The sequence below is a fragment of the Leuciscus leuciscus genome, assembly GCF_965113295.1.
Source record: "Leuciscus leuciscus genome assembly, chromosome: 19".
Taxonomy (NCBI): domain Eukaryota; kingdom Metazoa; phylum Chordata; class Actinopteri; order Cypriniformes; family Leuciscidae; genus Leuciscus; species Leuciscus leuciscus.
The window spans coordinates 11740115-11762482 of NC_138743.1; the positions used below are offsets into that span (position 1 = coordinate 11740115).

The 22368-nt window shown below is 36.9% G+C and overlaps 3 protein-coding genes across 3 annotated transcripts in view; 1 reads left to right on the top strand and 2 right to left on the bottom strand.

Moving 5' to 3' along the window:
• Positions 1-2850: 2850 nt before the first annotated feature.
• Positions 2851-7996, bottom strand: ephx1 (epoxide hydrolase 1, microsomal (xenobiotic)). The gene is made up of 9 exons (XM_082148260.1): positions 7854-7996; positions 6756-6949; positions 6472-6652; positions 6058-6276; positions 5817-5946; positions 5341-5555; positions 4858-4966; positions 4645-4767; positions 2851-3298 (listed from the first exon to the last, which is right to left on the bottom strand). The coding sequence occupies exons 2-9, from the start codon at positions 6936-6938 to the stop codon at positions 3088-3090; spliced, it is 1371 nt and encodes a 456-aa protein (XP_082004386.1). The 5' UTR covers positions 6939-6949; positions 7854-7996; the 3' UTR covers positions 2851-3087.
• A 2748-nt stretch (positions 7997-10744) lies between these two features.
• srp9 (signal recognition particle 9) lies at positions 10745-11866 on the bottom strand. Its single transcript, XM_082146497.1, has 3 exons — positions 11689-11866; positions 11377-11445; positions 10745-11291 (listed from the first exon to the last, which is right to left on the bottom strand). The coding sequence occupies exons 1-3, from the start codon at positions 11758-11760 to the stop codon at positions 11172-11174; spliced, it is 261 nt and encodes an 86-aa protein (XP_082002623.1). The 5' UTR covers positions 11761-11866; the 3' UTR covers positions 10745-11171.
• Positions 11867-13492: 1626 nt separating this feature from the next.
• enah (ENAH actin regulator) overlaps positions 13493-22368 on the top strand; it is a 105160-nt gene continuing 96284 nt past the window's right edge. Inside the window, exon 1 of the mRNA XM_082148205.1 lies at positions 13493-13819. Coding sequence (XP_082004331.1) covers positions 13815-13819 — 5 coding nt within the window. The 5' untranslated portion in view covers positions 13493-13814. The remainder of the gene's footprint in view (positions 13820-22368) is intronic.

The window sequence follows — 22368 nt, forward strand, 5'->3', positions numbered from 1 at the left end:
AGTTAAACACAAATGTGATGTTCATTTTAAGCCATTTTAGCTTATCAGTATGGTTGAATTAGATCATCAAAGGTCAGAAGCATAGACATTTGGTTATTAAAGTGAGATTAAATACATAAAGTATATTATTATTATTATATTATTTAACATATTTAATTATTGCAGGTTTGCAAAGTATTCTAGGTTTGCAATTCAGTTTTTAGTAATTGAGGAATACTGAATGTTTTTGTGCAAGTGAGATGAGTAAATGCCTGCTCACATTTAGTCTAGAACTACAATAAGCATCATGTTAACACATAACGCCTCTGCACTGACTCCCGATTCTCAACTTGGGGACAGACAGGAGAGCTGTCGTTAATTAAATGGGAAAACAAAGTAATTTGCAAAAAAAAGTTACTTAAATATTTTGTTGTAAATTTTTAAGTAATTTGTTATTTTACTCATTACTTGAAAAAGTAATCCAATTGCGTAACACGTTATTTTAGTGCATTACCCCAACACTGCTCGAGATCCTGCGTTCTTTCCATTTCGTAGCGCTGTGTCTCGGATGTCTCTTTTGCTGCACTGCTTCTTGTTCGTCCTGTATTCAGTTTGATTCTGTTACGATCCATCTTGCTGTGTTTTGAAAGTTACTTTATGTCCAGCCTTTTCTACATATTGCTCGATGAACAACATATTTTTAGGACAGTATTTCAAGTTATACTATTATTAACTTTTTAAACACATCCTTACATTCCATTGCAATCCTTTGTTTTTGAATGCAAGTGCACACGTCCTGTGTGAATTAACGGCCCCAAGGGTTAGTTGAGTTATAATGACCACTCTACATTTCATAAGATCTTCACGCCTTTAGAAATATATTGACAGCAATGAATTACGACATACATTTTTTAGCCTAGCCTAGTTTTCAAACTTCTGCTACGGAGCCGTTTGACACTATTTTTAATCCATCCAGTTCAAGCTTTTAGATTAATAATGACATTTATTTCAGGTATGGAAATAAGAAATTCATTTGGGATTTAGAAACTTGAGCATTCCACTCACAAGGTCCGATAGAGATTATCCCTTTTATGTAAAATGTAAACATTGATTTCTCATGTTCTCCTATTATATTCATTGTGTAAAAGACATTGTTCTTAACATTACAAGTGTCATAATGTAGTACGTGTAAGACTGGATCAATTGCGTGTTGAGTTGTCATCCGTCATACCTGAAATTACTTGAATTATGTGTGTAAAATGCTTTAAAACACCTGAACTTTTAAAAGTATAGAGCACTTGATTTTACAGACTGAATATTGCATCTAAATTGTTCCACTGATGATTTTTTCTCTCTCCTAAGAGTGTTTTAATTCAGAATGCATTTCCCCTTTGAGCGATGAAAGAAGGAATAAATCACCACAGACACACTTTAAATCTGCCTACAACAGGACTAATTGTTAAGGCACAGGCAGGGACTGAACTATTATAAGCTATGCTGTCCTACAATCTAAAACTGTGTAACCCTAAGAGAATCAACCTTGGGGGGCCTATGTGGAGAAAGAAACCCACTGAGCTCTACTGTGAGAATAGTTTTTTTTATGACATTTTTAATAAACATTTTATATCAAAATAAATATTTAAATACGTAATATTTATGTTTGTATAAATATTATGAGAATATTTATTTTTATGGAAGTTTTCCTATTTTATTTTCCCAAATATGCATTCCAAAAAACCATAAGCAATGGAGTCTGACCAGCTTGATTGCTTTGGGTGTGCCTTCACTTAGTGTCTCTTTATTTGATTGGTCGTGAAAGTTCCTGCAGAGAACTTTCCTTTATGTGAAAAAGAGGCAGTTGCATTGGCCTGCAGAGCGTCTATAGCGATGATCATTTTATTTAAATAGATGAATGCAGAATAGAGGAACCGATATCCACTCTAGTGGGCATTACTTTGAACCATGAACACTCATTTTTTTCCTCTTGATGAATTGTTTGTAATGAGAATGTGATATAAAATTCGTCTTGATAAAAATAAAAATGTCTTCCTGACTGTCTTCTGTGATTTCTGTCATTGCCACATATCACTAGGATTCATGTAACTGTGCTTTAAAAAGTACTTCAATAAGGCTAAAGTTAAATATTTTCATACTGTTTTATATCATAATTATATATCTTGTGGTCCCATTCAAAAACTGTTAAAGGGGTGGTATAATAACCTTTTCACAAGATGTAAAATAGGTCTTTGATGTCCCCAGAGTGTGTATGTGAAGTTTTAGCTCAAAATACCCCACATATATTTTTATATAGCATGTTAAAGTTGTCACTTTTTGAGGGTGAGCAAAAACGCACCGTTTTGTGTCTGTTCCTTTAAATGCAAATGAGCTGCTGCTCCCAGCACAGAGGGCGGAGCTTCAACAGCTTGCACTCACACAGACATGCACTGAAAATTTCTAAAACTTTTAGCCTTTTATGTTCAAACCGAAGTCAGAAAGATGGAGAGACTCAAGAAGAAGTGACAACGTGTATAGTTGATGAATTTATGTAGCTTATGTGTAGTTATCTTCTAGTAATTGATTAGCATATTCTGTCTTGATAATTTATAAATCGCGTTCCCAGGGGCGGGTTTATGTAAATTTTAGGGAGGAAGCTTGTGTAGTCCCTACCAGCCGTTTGTTGTAGTCCTTAAAAAGCTATTTCTTTAAAAGCAAATATCTCCCTTTGCTTTGAACTTTGAGCATTGTAACTTTGCAGATGTTGTTTATGCTCAAACAGCAACATTACACATGAACTAAAATTAGAAAAGTGAAATTTAACCACCCCTTTAAAACACCTCAGCATCTTCACAAATAATCACATCAAAAGCAAGCTCCTGTCAATATATAATTATTTAATTACAATAAAACAAAGGCACATATTCTGTAGTATGTTACTAGCATTAAACAGCGCTATTGCCTAAAAATAAATGTAATACATTTGTTCATAATACTGTTGATTAGCAGATTGTTGTGGTCCAAGGGTTGGTCCCCAGCTATAAACAGCTGTCATCACTGTTTGGATGCATTTATGAGAGTCCCATGGATGTGAATAAGATGACATAGAATTACTCATTTCCTCTTTCTCTTCTCTACAATCTTGACAAAGTTCTGAACATCCTCTGCCAGTAACTGCGGCTCCTCCATGGCAGCAAAATGGCCCCCACGGGCCATGGGAGTGTAAGTCTTGAGCCTACGGAATTTCTGCGTCACCCACAATTTAGGGGAGTGCATCAACTCATTGGGGAAACAGGCCACACCAGTTGGAACGTAAACTGGAAGCCTATTGGGTGAAAGAGAAGTAGCACATTAATGAAGTGATTTTGCATTATGCACTACCATTCAAAACTTTGGGGTCGGTAATATTTTTTCTTTTTTTCTTTTCCTTCGGATGAGACGTAAAACCGAGGTCCTGACTCTCTGTGGTCATTAAAAATCCCAGGATGTCTTTCGAAAGAGAAGGGGTGTAACCCCGGCATCCTGGCCAAATTTGCCCAGTGGCCTCTGTCCATCATGGCCTCCTAATCATCCTCATATACTGATTGGCTTCATCACTGTCTCCTCTCCACCAGTAAGCTGGTGTGTGGTGGGCGTTCTGGCGCAATATGGCTGCCGTCGCATCATCCAAGTGGATGCTGCACATTGGTGGTGGTTGAGGAGATTCCCCCCCCTTCTATGTAAAGCGTTTTGAGTGCCGAGAAAAGCGCTATATAAATGTAATGAATTATTATTATTATTATTTTATTAAAACAATTCAGCAAGGGGACAATACATTTATTTTTTGACAGCAAAAAATTATATTTCAAATAAATGGAATTCTTTTGAAGTTTCTATCCATCCAAAAATCCAGAAAAAGAGGACCATGATATCCAAAAAAACAATAAACTGTTTCAAACATTGATAATTAGAACTGCTAATTGATCAGCAAATCAGCATTAGAATGATTTCTGAAGGATCGTGTGACACTGAAGACTGGAGTAGTGAAGCTGAAAATTCAGCTTTGCCATCACAGGAATAAATGACTTTTTAAAAATATATTAAAATAGAAAACAGTTATTTTAATTTGCAATAATAATTCACAATACTACTGTTTTTACTGTATTTTTAATCAAATAAATGCAGCCTTGATGAGCATAAGAAACTTTAAAAACATTAACTCTTAAAAGTCGTCATGAAATCAAAATTGACCCTATTTACTTTGTTCTTGTGGTGAACAATTAATCCGTGCAAGTTAATACACAGAAAAAAATTGTTTGCCATGGTAATCTTTAATCAAAACCTGAAAAGTTACTTCCGGTCTGGAATGGCGTTCCTTTTCTGATGACGTCAGTTGGACGGCTTGGGTTGAAAATGCTTAACCGCTCCTCTCAAACTGTTGGTCTGCTATGAGCAGAGATGGAGAGGAGGAGCGCTAAAGTAAAACCCTGCCCTCTGTTCAATATTCCGTTTCACTTGGAAATACGTCACAACACTGGAGAAAAGTCGTTTGCAATTTCCGGTTCACAGGGACTTTAACCAATCCCAGATGGTAGTGTACATATTTACATGTAGAGCAGTTCCTGTGTCTAATCTCCAAATACTTTTGGGAACACTGTATTGAATAAACAATTAAGCCTGTATTTCTCTTACTTTGCATGGGGCTGGTCTAAGCCTTTGGCAAAGTTCTCTTTGTAGAAGCGCATGGAGGATATAATGCACCTAGAGGTCCAGTAGATCATCACATTCGTCAGTAGATCATCAAGAGAAAACTTCCTGTTGGGGAATCAACAGATCATATAACTGAACACACCTTTCACTGACTTTTAATGAAGCTAAACTAAAAAGAAAAAGAAAAAGTACTACCTCTCCAGTCCACCATCCTCAAGTTTCTTAAATTCAGGATCAGTCCAGGTTGAAAATTTCTCCAAAATGTAGGCAGCCAAACCAACAGGAGAGTCATTCAATCCACGGCCTGTGCAATACAGTCAAGCTTCAAATCAAATTTTAAATTCTATGTTGCATAAAACCAAATATATAATCCAATGGACCAATGTCACAACAGATTCATATGTGGAGTCTGTAGAGTGCAACAGTGCCCGCCCCCTTTTTCAGTGGCACTGGTTCCAGTATTTTTTCCATTCATTTTTCCCATAGGGATTTTATTTTTAAGTCTTCATTAAAGAGTTATAAGACATGAACCAAACCAATCTGCTACATGGTGAATCATAACACTACAAACTTTTATTTGAAGAAATCTGAATGTTTTTACTTCCACAACCGGACTGTTGCACTCTATTCAAAGATGCACATTTTATCCATTTAATCCACTTTGAATATGTCTCTCACCTGTAGTGTCAGGTTTAGTGGCTTGTATGTGCATGTATCCAGTCTCCTTCACGGCATTCACTACAAGCTTTTCCATACAAGGGAAAAGGCGTTTCACATCATGTTCAGTGAAGCCAAAGAGTTTGGGGAATCGTCGACCAAAAAGTAAAGACAACACCATGAGAAGGCCTGGTTTTGCAGGTGGAGCAAAGTTAACGTGGAGGCCTTTCACAGCACTAAAAAGAAGGTGAACAACAAAAGTACTTATTGAAATCTTTTTATTTCTATACACGTTATCTTCCTTTAATATATCTGACTTAAATTTACTGCATTCTATCTGATGATTTCAATGAGATTAAATACTTTAAAACAGTGTTTCTCAACCACTAGAGGGCCCCAACAAGTCTTAAAATCAATGTTGTTCTTTCAACATAATCTTAAATAAATGTTGATTTATTGTTTTGGACAAAGTTGAGAACCAATGCTTTTATACGTACTTGGGCTCCAGCTGGGTCATATTAGTGGTAATAAGCCAACCCCAGTCTCCTCCCTGAACGTAGTACTGGTTAAAACCAAGACGCTTCATCAGTTTATTAAATACGTGCGCTGCACATACAGAGTCGAACCCTGTGCAAAACAGATTATGATCATTAAAAATGGAATTGTATGGAAAACAGACCAATTTACATGTTTTTTAAACAATTAAATATCCATTGGGTTGGGTTGTTTGCCGTTTACCTTTCTTATGTGGGGCCTCTGAGAAACCATAACCAGGTATTGAGGGACAGATGACTTCGAAGGCTATGTCATCAGGGCTGGCTGGCTCCGTAAGCAGGGGGATGATCCCATAAAACTCATAGAAGGAGCCTGGCCATCCATGGACCATCATCAGAGGTACTGCACGGGTTCCCTCTGGCAGGTTCTTCGGTTTCACGTGAACATAGTGAATATCAATACCTTTTTTTATAGAGGACAATATAACAGAACAACAATGAAATGTGTTGTAGTGTACTATAATACATGCAAAATGTAAGTGTCTATCTGTGAAAAATAATAGGTCTGCCCTGGATGATATTTACTGAATAAAAGTATTTTTTTCAAGATGCAGAGATGTGTATTTCTTTCTATAGCAGTGTACTAGTTAAGACTCACCTTCGATTTTGGTTTTGAAATGAGGATATTTGTTCAGTTTATCCACTTGTTTGCTCCAACTAAAATCATTCCTCCAATAAGACACAACCTTATCAAGATATTTGGAGTTGAAGCCATAGTTAAACTGACTATCTTCAAGAGAAGGAAAGGAGCGGGTCTGATCCAGCCTGCGGTGCAAATCCTAAGGAATATAAAGGAGGTTTTTCTAAAGACAAATCCCAAAAGTATATCTCCACTGAAATAATTATTCAAAATTTTATTCTGATGATGAAATCAGGATTTACCTCAATCTCTTCTGGAGTTGTCTCAACTTTAAACGGGCGGATACTATCGTCCTCAGGTCCTTGGGGACAAGCTCCCACACCCCACCACCCATCCTGAGCTTTCAAGACATTCTTTCTATTCTTCAGGAATACCAGAGCAACCACTGCCCCGAGCACCAATGCCACTGCCAACTCTATGTACATGGTTTAAGGGCCTGGAATAAAGCAAATAATAGTTATTATCAACTAGATTCAACCTGACATGTCTTGCTCAAAGGGTTAATTGATGATAGCTAGCTCATGGATCACCCCTTGCAGAATCTGAACTACATTTACATGCATTTGGCAGACGCTTTCATCCAAAGCGACTTACGTTGCATTTCAAGGTACACATTTACATTCTTATAAGTTCTTGCTGATACTAGCAATCTTAACTAGCAATATTTCATTTCTCTAGGCAACATGATTTGAATGCATGCATGCAAGAAAATGGAGCAAAGGTTTATTGTTGCACAACATTCCCAGCACTGGGATTAGGGTAGACAAAGCTCGGTGGTAACAACATGTGGGTCACAATGCATGCATGACAAAGCTTTTCTCTGTCTAACTCCTAATGCACAGTAAATACCTTGTGAATAGCAATCTGTTGATTTGATCTGTGCTGTTCTAATTATGAATTATTCACAGAAATATCATACGACACAACCTCACCTGACAATTTTTTTTTCTGCAGTTAAATTATATTTTTATTTTTTATTAATAAATAATATTTTTTCTAATCTAACAGGCTAGATGATTATAGTGGAATTATAGCAATAGACTAAGCTAAATGCTTCCCAATCTTTATCTTGAAAGAAACGTCGCTGACAGAACCTGCAAAGAAGTTACTTGCAAATCCATTTACCCTAATAAAGTTGTTAAAAGCTGTATAACAATGAAGTTGTTCCATAATTAGTTTTATTTCATGAAAAGATATGTAAAAAAAGAACAGAGCTACATCAACATCAGGGATAGCATCACACTAACAGTAGGTTGTTGTAAATTAACATTAGATAAAGTAAAAGATGCAAACATGCAAAAACGCCATGATTAATAACACCAGACAGGATGACCACTCACCTCAATGTAGCAAAGTTGCTGTGTGATCGTTTAGCACCAAGACGCAGTAACATAAGCCCAATGCACTATGGGAAATGAAGTCACAAAGGCGCTGTGCTCATTTCCTTTCACTTATGGAAAACACGTCTGTTATTCTGTTCTGTGAATATTGTTTACTATTATTAAGATAATATGGTAGTTTTATTTTAGTAAAGCTAAGTGCACACCAAAAACGATTTTTATTGTATTTTGATTGTAGTTATTATATGACCCTGTAATTAAGTTAGATAATGGTTTCAAGGCGTTCTCTTTTTAAAATCAAAACATTAAAAAAGTAAAACAAATAAAACTTTTTTTTCTTTTTCTTTTTTTTAACTGCCAAACATTTAACTTACGCAAATTATGATTGTTCGTAGAGCACTTTTTTCAACGGCTTTTATAAATAACATTAGCCGTTTTCTTCAACGGCTTTGGTGTGTGGGAAAGAAAGTGCGAAGTTTCTCACGCGCGAAAAAAACGTTTCGGAAAAAAAACCAACTGACTGGACTGAAGCAGTGCGCGCACAAAGAGTCTGACAGGAAGACAAGCAAACTAGTGCTTGGGAAGGGGTTGACGGGTTTTCTGAGGTAAAACACGTTTGTCTGACAACTAATTATTTCAGAACCTCATTTACACAAACATATTAGTGTCACAATAATATTTTAGGGGAAGGTTACCTGTTATGGCAAGCCGTTTTAACTTTTATTCATTTTCAGGATACTAGGCTAATTCTTGATATCAACAATTACATTTTTACTAGTTCAAATTAGTTATTGATATCAGGAATTAGATTTCTACTATAACAATGGCAATTTTTGATATCAGAAATTACATTTCCAATAGTAACAATGCTAATTCTTGATATCCACAATTAATTTTTCTCTAGTTAAAATGCTAATTCTTGATATCTGTTATTGTATTTTCACTTGTGAAATGTCACCATATGCTGCCATTCAAAATCCATTGTTGATATCAAGAATTGATTTCTTACTTGTTGAAATTCCAATTTCACATAATCAGAAATACAATTATTTCTAGTAAAAACCTTTATTTTTGATATCAAGAATTAAACTGTCACTAGTTGAAATGTCTATTCTTGATATCACCAATTTAATTGCTACTATTAACAATGTTCATTTTTGATATCAATAATAAAATTTTCACTAGTGACAATGTTAATTTCTGATATCATGAATGTGATTGTTACTAGTAAGAAAGCCATTTTAGATATCTGAAATAATATTGATGTCAGAAATACATTTTCAGATATCAAAAATGAAAATTTTGACTAGTTGAATTGCTCAATTGTTGATATCAAGAATAGATATTTCAACTAGTGACAATTCAATTATTGATATCAGTAATTCACATTTTTACTAGTAACAATGTAATTATTGATATCCAAAATTATATTTCTACTAGTAAGAAATCAATTCTTGATATCAACAATTGATTTTGAATGGCAGCCTATGGTGACATTCCACTAGTGAAAATATAATTACAGATATCAAGAATTAAATTGTTGATATCAACAATTAAATTTTTGATATCGACAATTACATTTTTGATATAAAAAATGTAATTGTTGATATCAAAAATGTAATTCTTAATATCAAAAATGTAATTCTTGATATCAACAATTCATATCCTGAAAATGAATAAAAGTTAAAACGGCTTGCCATAACCTGTAGTTGCGAAACGACAACGCTGCAAATCTACCTGCTTAAAGGAACACTCCACCGTTTTTTGAAATAGGGCTTATTCACCTTCTTTCCTACATTTAGATAGGTGGGCAAATGCATTTTTATCTCAGTGCATGCATTGTTTTAGTTTGACAGGGTTGGCGCTAGCTTAGCTTAGCATAATGAATGGAATCCTTTGTTGCCAGCTAGCATGTCCTGAGTAAAAGTGAAAAAAAAAAAAAAAAACCCCACCTAATTACTTCTTGTGGCCTGCGTATTCACAACAAGTACAAATAGCGATGCAGATTAACACTAGGCGATTTCCTATGCAGATTTTGACTTGGGACTATATTAGGGGGAAGCACAGGCGAAGCACTGCTACTTGGGCGCAGAGATATCACGCCCAAGTAGCAGTGCTTCGCCTGTGCTTCCCCCTAATATAGTCCTTAATATGTAAGTCAATATCTGCCTAGGAAATCTCCTAGTGTTAATCTGCATCGCTATTTGTACTTGTTGTGAATACGCAGGCCACAAGAAGTAATTAGGTAGGTTTTTTTTATTTTTTTTTATCACTTTTATTCAGGACATGCTAGCTGGCAACAAAGGATTCCATTCATTATGCTAAGCTAAGCTCACGCCGACCCTGTCAAACTAAAACAATGCATGCACTGAGACAAAAATGCATTTGCCCACCTATCTAAATGTGGGAAAGAAGGTGAATAAGCCCTATTTCAAAAAAACGGTGGAGTGTTCCTTTAAGATGGCCTACTCAAATACTTTCTCCATTGTGGTACGGAACACATACTAAAATGTATATTCAATGTGACGATAATGTGCTAGTTTAGTACATTTATAACTGTGGTAGTACATCCTTAAAAAAAAAAAAGGACATTTTAAACATGACAGGTAATACTTGTTGGTCATCCTGAACAGGTAACTTAAGCCAGATGTTGAGAACAGTAAATTGTATCCATCTACCAACACTTAAGCCCTAGCAAATATAAAAACAAAGGTTAACATTGTTTTAAAAAATAGATTAAAATGATGTTAGTGTGCACAAACCGTTGGGTGTCAGCATATTATCAAGTATTGAAATAAATTAATAATTGCTTTTTAATTTAACCTTAATAGCATTGTTAAATGTTTGTAGACTGTAATGCTGTTACAAGTAAGAGTAAATGAAATAGGATGAAAAAAAAAAGATAAATTTATTTAGGTTCAATGTACATCATGCATAGACATACAAACTAGATTACAATGAAATCCTAAGAAATTAAGAAGGTCTTGTTTCGAAATGTATTCCCTTGATGTTGGTGCAGTTAAAACCCACTTTTTCCAAACATGAAATAATAGGCAGACAAACTTAAACAACTGTATAACCATTACAACGTTGTTCGACCTCCGGAATAAGAACACAAATATCAGCATCTTGTGTAGGATGTTTCCTCTTGTCTTGCTGCTTGCTCTCCAAATGAGCATAATCTTGAACATTCTCAGTATACAGTCAATCAACATCAACTAAACTTCATCTCCATCCTCCTGTAGATCCATCTCTCTTCAATGTCAGTCAGATTGAGTCACAAACAACTGTCCAATCCCAACAGGTCCTTTGATTCATTCACTCCGTTTCCATGGATCCACTGTGGGTCTCTTTGGAGACCATTAATCTCATCAACTTCCCATGCAGTTTCTCGATCTTCTTTACATCTTGGGCCTGGTCAGTCTTGTACTGTAAACACTAAGAAGAAACGTACAGTGAATCTAACATGATAAGACCACAAACAAAACAGTCTTCTTGCAAGGGCTAAAAACAACATACATACCACAGCATCATCTGTGACCTTCATACACAGATTTCCATCACAGTGTCGATATTTCAGAACCACTCTGACCTGAATGAACAACATTAACAAGACAGTTACAGTGCATCAGTACATGTAAGGTTTGAATACTGCAATCTTTCTCTGGCTGACAGTTTCATTTTCAGGCATTCATACACGATATTGTGTTTGTACTCACAGACAACGATTCGAATTCGCTCTACAATATATTTGACCCAATTTAAGTTTCTTTTTGACTGTAAAATATGTTCTTGAAGCCGGTAGCCTAAAAATAAAAGGTTGTTTATCAGTTACCTTCATCGGGTCCGTCAAATAAAGTTTTTCTGCAGCTCGCGCAAATTCTTCCCACGTCTGGTAATAAGGCATGATGTAGTAAACACTAAATATAGGGTATTTTGGTAAATACTTTAGAGGGGTAGCAACATACAGCTGTTAGAAGTAAAACCCAGGTGGCACAAAATATGGCCACTTTGAGTCGTAGAAAAACGCACTCTGATTGGTCGGCAGCTGAACTGGCCAATATAAAACGTGCACACTGACGAGTTATCGCTACGTATTGTACGTGGTCGGATTTGAGGATTGTGATTGGCCTATAGAAATAGAATGAGCGATAGAATGACGATTAGAATGAAAAGAAAGGCGGGGCTTAGTAGCCGTGTTGTCACGTGTTACCTGTGACATTTTAAACCACTAGTCAGGGCGGATCAATCATAATTATTTGTGATGAAATTGCTAAATAAAATGTATATGGTTAAGTTAGGTACATAGGCATAGCCATTGGAATAGCAAGTTTTAAACGATTACACATTCTAGTTACAAATGCATTTAGAAAGACACAAAACGTCATGTGATTTGAATGCGGTTTAGAGAAGGATTCGGTATTGAGCCACCTTGCGGTTCCTACTGGTAAACAACCGTCTCATCGTATCCAAGACGAGCACTAACTTCAAATATTTCCCGTAAAGGGCCAGTGAACGACAGCTACACTGACGTGTGTTTAGTCAGAGGAATATAAAGAACTTATTTGGTTAATTCAGAATAAGTGGGACGTTTTTCCCAATCATCTCAATGGCAAAATGTCCCAATTTACCGAAATACATGAAATACAGTGTAATTTTCAAATCTCGAAAAGCAGTATATAAGCAAATTATAAATGTTTGTTAATTATTATTATTTTTTATTTTATTTTTTTTAACTGCTTTTGAAAGACATGCATTTGTGACACGTAGAATGCATAAATTAAACACAGAATTAACCACTAAATATGGTCACTGAAAATATAAAAAGCAATGGCATAACTGTGATAGAAAAAATACAGGGTTCCAGAGGCTCAAGCGCGAGAATGTTTTAGCATGTGGACCAAATTGTATAAGATTGCACCAGAAGATGGCAGTGTAGACCTTTTTTTTTTAAGCCTGGATATTTATCCCAAATGCTTTCCCTTTCATTCTGCCTTCAGTCATAGTCCCTAGCCACATATACCCACATATTCATATAGTTCATTAGAGTCAGAGATGCACGAGTGACAGTGGTAGTTGATCTGGTAACTGAGATGTGGGGCCCAAGTCGCAAGGTTTGAACACTTGTGATGAACCATCAGATCCTTCACATCTGCCATCAAAGCAAGCACACCATTGGCTCTTTTTATGAACAGCTGACAGCACACAGATCATAGTCAGATAGTCAGACATGACGTACACTTATCAATTGTAAAGCATCCTAATATGCCGAAGGCTTGAATGAATGTGATCAAATGCACTATCAATTATAATCTTTAATTACATTTTAATCAAATTATATAAAGAGAGAGAGAAGTAAAAATGAATATATATATATATATATATATATATATATATATAGAGAGAGAGAGAGAGAGAGAGAGAGAGAGAGAGAGATAATATATATATATATATATATATATATATATATATATATACATTTTTACTTCTCTCTCTCTTTCATGTTCAATTTTACCTTTATCTTAATATTTTACAAGTATTTTACATATCTGTCTGTCTAAATCACAAATGCCTGACAAACTATAATATAGGGGCGTGACCTGTGCGTCCCTTGCGTGGTGACGTAGGCCAGTAAAGCTATGCGTCTGTGCTGTGGCTGTAGAAGGGGATCCCAGCGGCACGTTGCCGCTATTAGAAGATCAGGCGTTTGCAAGACCAAACAGAAAATTACATTCTCACTTACATTTTTTTTTGTGCTGCAGCATCCACATACAGCTGCAATGCGGTAGATCATGTAGAGCTAGTTATTTTTTTTATTTACTTTCATTTTTATTTTTTACTTTTCGCGATACAAACTCTCTCTGGTCCTGCAGCGTTTCATTCATATCTTTTGTGATCAAGTGCGAACTTTGCAAACTCTCTGAAATTATATAACACCGAATAAATAGCGCGGAAATCACCATGAGGTAAGTGAAATCTAGTTTAATCTCAACCCAAAGGCATTTATATATGCGCTGCTCTTGTTTTGGGAAAAAAATTATGCGTGGCTATTTGCGCACTGCCTATAAATAATTCATAAATAAAACAGATGATCAAATAAATGCTGTTTATGATATAGATTGTCCTAGCATTTGTACTGCAATTAATTTTTACTACTGTTAAAAGTAATCATTCAAATCATTGCAGCTAAATTGATCAATTAGTTAAATCAATTTGAGCGCCCCTATAATTGCATAACGTTACTTGATATGGTGTGTGAGGAAAAGACGCACATATTTATAGACCTATCTGCTTATGAAGTATCATGTCAATATGCAGTTGTTGCAATGCAGCATGGCACTGAACTTGAGAGATCTTGTTTGTTAAGGATGCATCATGTAAGCATAGTTGAGCTTATGTTACTACCTTGACACAAGAAAATGAGCATAACAATGTTTCAACACATTGGCTTCATTTTAGAGGACGATGCCAATTCTAATCAGTCATTTCCCTGCCTTTATTATTAGATTGATTGCTATTTTTTTTAATAATTTTTTTTTATAAATGTATTGATGTTTTTGACACTGATTTAAAATGTATGTGTGTATATATATATGTATGTGTGTGTACACACACACACACACACACACACACACTAGTCATACACTGTTTGCTAATTGACTAAGGATTGGATCTATTACATTACATTGTGATGTAGGCATGTTCCCAGTGTCTGGTGATCTGGTGAGAGCATGTGTTAAAATGTTCAAGCCTTGCTTTGATTATCAGAATAACTAAGTATTTCCTCCCACACTTCCACTGAAGACATATGAAGAAAGAGCCAGCTGTTGGCAGCCTTCAGCAGAAACAAGCTGCCCTTAAAGCAGAGTTTGGATGAGATGACATAACCTTCCCCTTAGGTTTAGATTAATCTCTTCTGTATTATTTGGTCTGTCTTTGCACGAACCGTGGTGTTGCATAGTAAAGCACCTCAGATGTACGTGGGTTGTCTCTTGTGTCAAAAACAGGATTGTCTCTCGCTCGGGAGTGATTGAGCGGAGGCAAAAGCTCATGTTTGTTAGCCATAACAGGTGTGTTTTGTGTGATTTTAAGACCCAGACTGTTCCCTCTTACTCATCACGAGCATGTGCTGGGAAGTGTCAAGCTTTTAACTGTGTGACACGACCGTATGTTTATTATGTGTATGAGGAATTAGCCTAATTGTATTAACAACCTTTTTGTAAATCAAATTCATTAATTTAGGACAAAAGTTTGGATACACTTGCATACATTTGTTTCTCAAGATCTTAAAAAGTGCCTGGACATGAATTAATATTACTTAATATTTTAACTTGTAATTTTTTTTCTTAAATGTGGAAAAAGTAGCTGTGAAGAATGAGTAGTGTCAACTTGTGACTGGTAGTGTATACTTTAGGTGAGTAACTAAATTTAATCAACCCCCTGAAAGGCTTGTTTCATGATTTCCAAAATTCCAGGAAGGCCAGGTCAGTAACACTGCTGTCTGGTTCATAGAAAGTGTCTTTCAAGATAGAGAGAGCCTAACTGAATGGACTTGAATAAGTCATGTCATTTTTGTTTTTCATTAGTGCAGGTTAACTGAACTCTTGAGCACTTTTGTGTCTTTTCAAGCAAATTCAAATCAGGCTGCTCTAATCTTTAGGCCTAATCAAGGCTTTCTGAGCTTTGTAGATAGAAAAGTGTCCATATGAATTCATCAGTGTGCTCTCGCTTTATCTTTCTGCCATTAGAAAAGACAAATCCCCTCAGAATATTCATGCCTAATCAGAACAGAATAATAAGCGAGCGCAATTGTATTGAAGGGGCCATTTAAACTTTTACTTTTCTCCTTATGTAATTACTCTCTTTGGTAGAGATACTGTGTCTACCTAATCTGCCCCCCACCCCCACCCTTCTCTCTCTATTACACCCTGTCACCTATTATATTTTCCATTTCATCTCTCATTTAGATACAGGGCCCTCTGTGAAAGTTCTTTATCTTTGACGTCAGTGGCTCAGACTCATCCTGTTGCACTCCTCTCTTACCACCACATTGTTTCTAGAGGAATTTAGATAACGCAAAAGCAATCAAGAATGCATTTAATCATTGTGGATTACCACTGATTCGTACTTTGTTTAAAGCAAGTTCATAACGTCATTTAATATCTGTGCTTTGAATGTACTAAAGCAGGTTCTGAATATGTTTGGTTGACATCATTTTGCTATACTGAAGGCTAGTAGACTTTGTTTCTTTACATGCAGTGTTGCACTCTAAACTGCGTTATATATTTTTTCTGACCTATGTTTCTGTAGTGTTACATAGATAGGTTTGAACTGTTGATGAATTCAGTTTTCTCTTTGATTATCACAAAATAGAACATAATCATGCATCAGTCTTTTTCATGGTTATTTAGCCTAGGTAACATGCTACAATAATGACACATTTGCAATATTAATAGATGATCGATGATACTATAATGTCCCCCTAACACTCATTGTTGATAGTCAGTGAGACACTGAAGCATGGCTTTTAGCTAGAAGTCACCTTGAAACTTAGGCTTGCTTTTTGGTGTAGGCATCGAATCGAATCAGATGGTGTAGGTCGGATCATTGTCTTAGCTTGACCGGTGTTTTAGATAGCCTTGCTCCCTCTTCATCATCGATATCTCGTGCTGTCAGACATATAAATTAACTAGACAATATAAAGAAAACAAAAAGAGTTTAGAGCAAAACACTGTCTGTTAGCTCCAGATATGCATGTGATTGTGAAATCTAACAGTCTGTCATGGATTTGTAGGTCCCTTATGAATAAATCGCTCCATGTTTGACTGCATTTGAGTGGTCTTCACAAATCCTTTACCATTGCTGCTCTTATGAATTCAGTCACTTTGGAGTTCATTTATTTTTGCTAGGGATGATGATGATCACACCTGCCATCACGGCTCTCTGCATGTTGGATTTTCAGTGAACCGATTCAGTGTCATAAGTTGAGTGATTCTGATGAACTCTTATGCCCAAGTCTTTTCCCAGATGCCCCAGACGCTTTATAGGCCAATAAGCCTTCCAGAGTGTTTAAAATAGGCTTGTCATGAATTAGGTTTGATAGGATCTTTAGATACACTACAGTTCCTGTTACATTTGTATAAGAACTTGTTTGTAGCACATCACCTTTTCCTCCTAAGGTCTGTTTTACAGTGAACATACAGTTGTTACATAGGTTAAGTGAAAATGATTTCTAGGTTACTAGTGCAGAATATTTGTTGAAATATTGCCAAACCCAATCCACTTTATTTTTCACATAAGTGTGGGTTGGACAATTGTTGATTGAATGTGTCTGGCTTCCAGTTATTTTTAGCTGTTCAAAACCGCTTGTTATGCTCCTTGATATTGCAAACTGGATGGCTGAACTTAGCATTGGGCTTGACTTAGCTGCAGCCCATGGGCCCTGCCCAGTACGGGGCCCTGCCTTTACCAGTTTATGTTTGTTTCATTTGTTCAGTTATATGCTAGTCAGAAATTGTTAGCCGCATTTCCACTGTCGGGCCATTGTGCGCCAGGGCAATAAACGGGCCAGCCGTGGCTAAAACCCTCCAACTGAGAACTTCGAGGCCATAATCAAGCGCTGTAAACTGGTACCTAACATTATTTCACATAGCCTAGAAGTGCACATTAGCTGGGTTTTAGATTGGTAAACATTTACGATATTTTCTAAATGTCGATGAAAAACTATTGCGAAATGACAGCGTTTGTTATGCGACTACTAAAACATAATCTTTTTCCTCTTGTGATAAGTCATTTAAAAAAATCATGGCAATGGATGTTAGTATGTTTAAGTTTATCGCAGCCACTGTACTAGCCATTATTTTTAATCAAAGGACACATAGGTGTGTTATCCGAACATTAATGGAAAGGAAAGCCCCTTATACTTGGGACCGGCACTAAGCACAAAGCATGGTAAAAATGAGCTAAGCACCGAAACGGAAACTCACTTTGCACCTATATAGAGGCTTGCTTGTGTGGGCAGTGTGAACTCTCTAACCTATTAATATGGATACTAAAATAAATATGAGCTTCTTTTGCGTGTGGCATGTAACCACCCTAAGTTCCTCTCAGCACCTGGCTGACTCTACAACATGTGGGTCTCTGAAGTGTTGAGAGGTAGCAGGAACTCTCTATCTGCCATATGGGTTTACTTGGGTTTCTTTATTTTTCTTATTTTGTTTCCTTTACCCATTCTATAGTGCTCACAGTAAGCACCTGTTCGGAGTCTTTGAAAGCGGCGACCATTGAGCTTTTTGGGGATTTTTCTTTTTTCATTGGAAAAATGCTTTTGTTTTTGCCCATAGCTTTTTGTCTAAAGTACCCTTGTGTTTGGCCATGAAACTTATGTTCTCTGTTGTTTATTCCTTAAATGCCTTTTTCTCAATCAATGAATGTCATCAAGTGATTGAGTGATATTCTACCCTCATTAGTCAGTTCAAATATGCTTATTTATGGATCTGGGAAAGGCTGATAGTGATCCATCTTAAATGGGACGTCTTTCTGTCCTGAAGTGAATGCATTGTCTTGCTATTGCATGATTTCTTAATTTAAACAACTGCATATGCTGTATCCCTTAATGAGGAGGACTGGTCATGAATGTGACATTTTTGTTCCATGCACCCTTTTGCATTTTTTGGGAGGAACTTAATGTTATGAGTTCGCACTAGAGGATTTATATTTAAAGTCAATCTCTTTTTTTATTTATTTTTTGCATTGCTTTAGTTTGATTCATTTCAAATGACGTCATAATTCCTACTTTGGAAAACCACTTATGGGAACTGTCACATGACCAGTGCTCATGTCTCAAGACTATGGGAATATGGGATTAGCTGGCAGTGATCTTTTTTTGAAGTGCTAAGTCTGTTGAATTGATTAACAAGAAAATTGCAGGAGAGTGCTAGGGAGGTGTAACCAGCTGGTTAGTTTTGCTTATTTGTGATCTTTCTCTCCAAACATAATGCAATATGCATTAAAGCCTTGGGGCTCATCTGTACTTCCTATGAAAGGAACAATGCTACAGTTTTCCACCTCTTGTTGGTTAAATTGCAATCAATCAGCAGCCATTAATCAACAGCTCAAGGTGGAAAAATTATGCTGGGCTATTTAGCTTTTTGACTTCAGGCAATGAAATGATGCGTGAAAAATGGAGCTAAAAAACCTACCCAACTCTAAATCATTAGCTGCTTTTCCACCGTTGGGCCAAACCGTTCTCGTTGCTTAACCATTACATTCCATGTCAAACCGGCCCAGCCGATACCGATATGGTTTCATTTTCCACTGTGGGGCTGATAACGGAGCTTTTTGGAATGCAAATGCATCAGTTTACAGACGATAGAAGATGTAAATGGTGACCGCGTTATGGAGGATAATCAGATATTTCTTTTAATTTAATTATTAATTTGTGTTTACTTTAAATAGTGCGCTTAGCCAGCTAGAGAGAAACTGGTAGCCACTAGCCAGGCAACAGACAAGTGACCAATCCTTTTTATTTCATTTATTTTTGGTCTTTTTGCCTTTTATTGGATAGGACAGCTAGACAGGAAGCGAGGTGAGAGAGAGAGGAGGGATCGAGAAAGGTCCACGAGCCGGGACTCAAACTCGGGTCGCCCGAAGCACAACGGCGCCACAAGGCTGTTGGCCTTGTGGCCAATCCTGAGTGGTGACGTCACTACACGCATTCTACCAGCACGGTTAGCCAACCATGCTGATAATTCCGAGCCGAGAACGTACAGACTTCGGTACCAAGTCGGTACTGAAATTTAAATATTGTGACACTTTGAGCGCTGTTGAGCAGAATCGTAAACGCCTCTGATTGGCCATTGTGTTCACGTGCTCATCGGATATGTCTGTGATTGGCTACAAGGATCAACGCATGCGTTTGAGAGCACATGGAAGTGTTTGAAAGTGTTTTTAAAAATGGGATCAACAACAATCAACAATAATCCCCAATATCTGCATTCTGCTCAGAATCTCTGCATCGAAATTAAGGCTTTTTCACTTCGAACAGATACAGCATCTGCATTAAAGATGAAATGTTTTGTGTATGTGTGTGTGGGTGCATTCGGTTTAGAAACCTGGCCAGCTTCCCTCATCTTGTTTTCAAGATGGCTTGCTACACAGCACAACAGCAAGCGACGGATTCGTTACTGTCGTCCAACAGCATCCTTTCTACCACCGTCCCTCTGTGAAGCTGTTTCTGTAGCTGGAACGACTGTTCAGCAGGCACTCTCCCTTTAGGCTGCTGTCACTATGAAAGGACACTTTCGATGTGAAGTTTAGGTTTGTAAGAAGCTTAAGGGGCAGCGCGTGGTGCTTGCATTTCGCCTCTGCGGAGGAGGACACGGATAATTACTCTAATGTGTAGAGTGTTGAAACAGCTGTGAATGTTATCACAACACAGAATTCTGATGAGTTTGCACAGTTGTACAGCCATCTCAAAGACGACTTGGATGAGGACTTTTCTTTATCAGCAAATGCATTCCTTGCTACGGCAAGGTTTTCAAAATCCTTTTTAAAAGTACTTGATTCTGATTGGTCAATTGCGGCATTCAACAGTCAGATGTTTCCTAGTACTCCCTGTCATCCATAGCAATGGCGTATATCTGTCTGAGTAACTGAAACTGGCGCTAATTTCACATCTTGCATATGACACCACAACCCTCTACGCACACCTTAGCAATAGAAGCCATTGGCTTTTTAAATATCTGAACGTACACTTAACATCAGTCGATCAAGCATTATATTATGATAATCAAGCACTATTTAATGATAGAACTTCAGTAATTAGAACTAAAACTTGGTAACCATGTATGAATGCAGATTTGTCATTTTAACTGAACTTAGGACTGGTGGTGGTGCTTAAGATATTGTTGATCATTCAGCATTTCTGTCAATTTTTTTAAATTATAAAATACTATACAACGCACTAAGGATTGATGAGCTGCAGGGTTCATGAATATTAATCACGTTATCAGCGTTCAACAGATTTGCTGAAATCAAAACGGGGACGATTATAGGTGAGCACTAACCAATGAGATTGCCGTTTGCACATTAGTTCCGCCCACTGCCGGAGAATCTGGCATATCTTCTGCTTGTTCTTAAAAGCTGAATAATTCCAAGTGAACCGTTATTTGGATAGGAAAATACAACAAAGAATATAGTTTACACGTAGTCCGTCGATTCTGCGTGGTTTACAAGACTCTAACTCTCTACGTCGGTAGGAGAAACACAACGCTCTCAGCAAAGCGATGGTGCTTCATGCACCTTCACACTAGAGTTTGTTACATTGAATACAAGTACACTGCGTATCCATTGAGCTGATTTGAAATAGTACAGATCACTTGATGGAAAGCAAAACTCAAGTGCTCAGCGAGTGAAAATTGATCAATGCTAAACTTATACTTAGCCTCTAACACACACACTGGCGAGTAAAATCTAAGAATTGATTTGCCAATGGCTAATGATAGACATTATTTAGTCACCCAGTGTGACGATTTAGTAGCATATGCGAGTGATTTGTAGAGGGTTGCACCACGAAAAAAAGAAAGAAAATCCAACTGGCGCCATCTTTCATCTCAATTATTAGCTGTAGTAAAGATGACCTTAGAATGTAAAAATGTTGTTATCACTCAATATCCAACTTGGATGCTTTGGTGGCATTGAATGAAATTAGAATTTGTTGATGCACTGATGCCTATTAAAAACAAAAGCATCTAAAACTGCACAATCGATAGAAGCTTTGAAGGTTGAGAGGCAATCAGTCCGCATTCCTTGTCGCCAAGCCCCCGATGCCCTACATAATATAGTGCCCTGCTATTGTGAATAAAACATCTCCCTTTTGTGAGTGCAACAATAGAGCTGGACCCTGAAACTGGATTGTTGGACACTGGCTGTAAAACCTTTTCCCGCTTTTGTGGCCGATTAACAAAACAGTCCCGACCATAGAGGAACCATTAAACTGAACTTCTGGATTCTAAAGGCTTTTAATCAAAAACGGCCTTGAAAGATCAAATCACATTATTGGAGATTTAGATAATGTTATATCCCACTTTGACATTTGTTAAAAATGGCCTACTTGAACCATTATTTCTCTATTTTCCCCCTTTTATGGTTAGTTGGCTCTACCCACTGTTTTCTTTCTCATATGTTTCATTAATGTGAGCTTGTCTTTTAAGTCTTTTTTTAATCTCTCTTTTTGCCCTTTTATCAAAATCGGATTGAATGTAAAGGATACATCTGCATTCCCTATTTAATATGCCACCGCTAAGAAGCTTCACGTGATCCTTCAGCCTGCACGCCATGCAGCAGCTCCGTGTCATCCCATGTGCTTCTGAAAGATCTGAGCACAGCCTAATCCAGCTGCACGATTGAACCCAGCAGCCCGTCTGCCTTCTGCCCACCTCAAGCTGTGCCATTCACAGCACACAAGCCAAGAGAACATCCCTGATAAAAAACATAACAAGAAAACAGCATCACG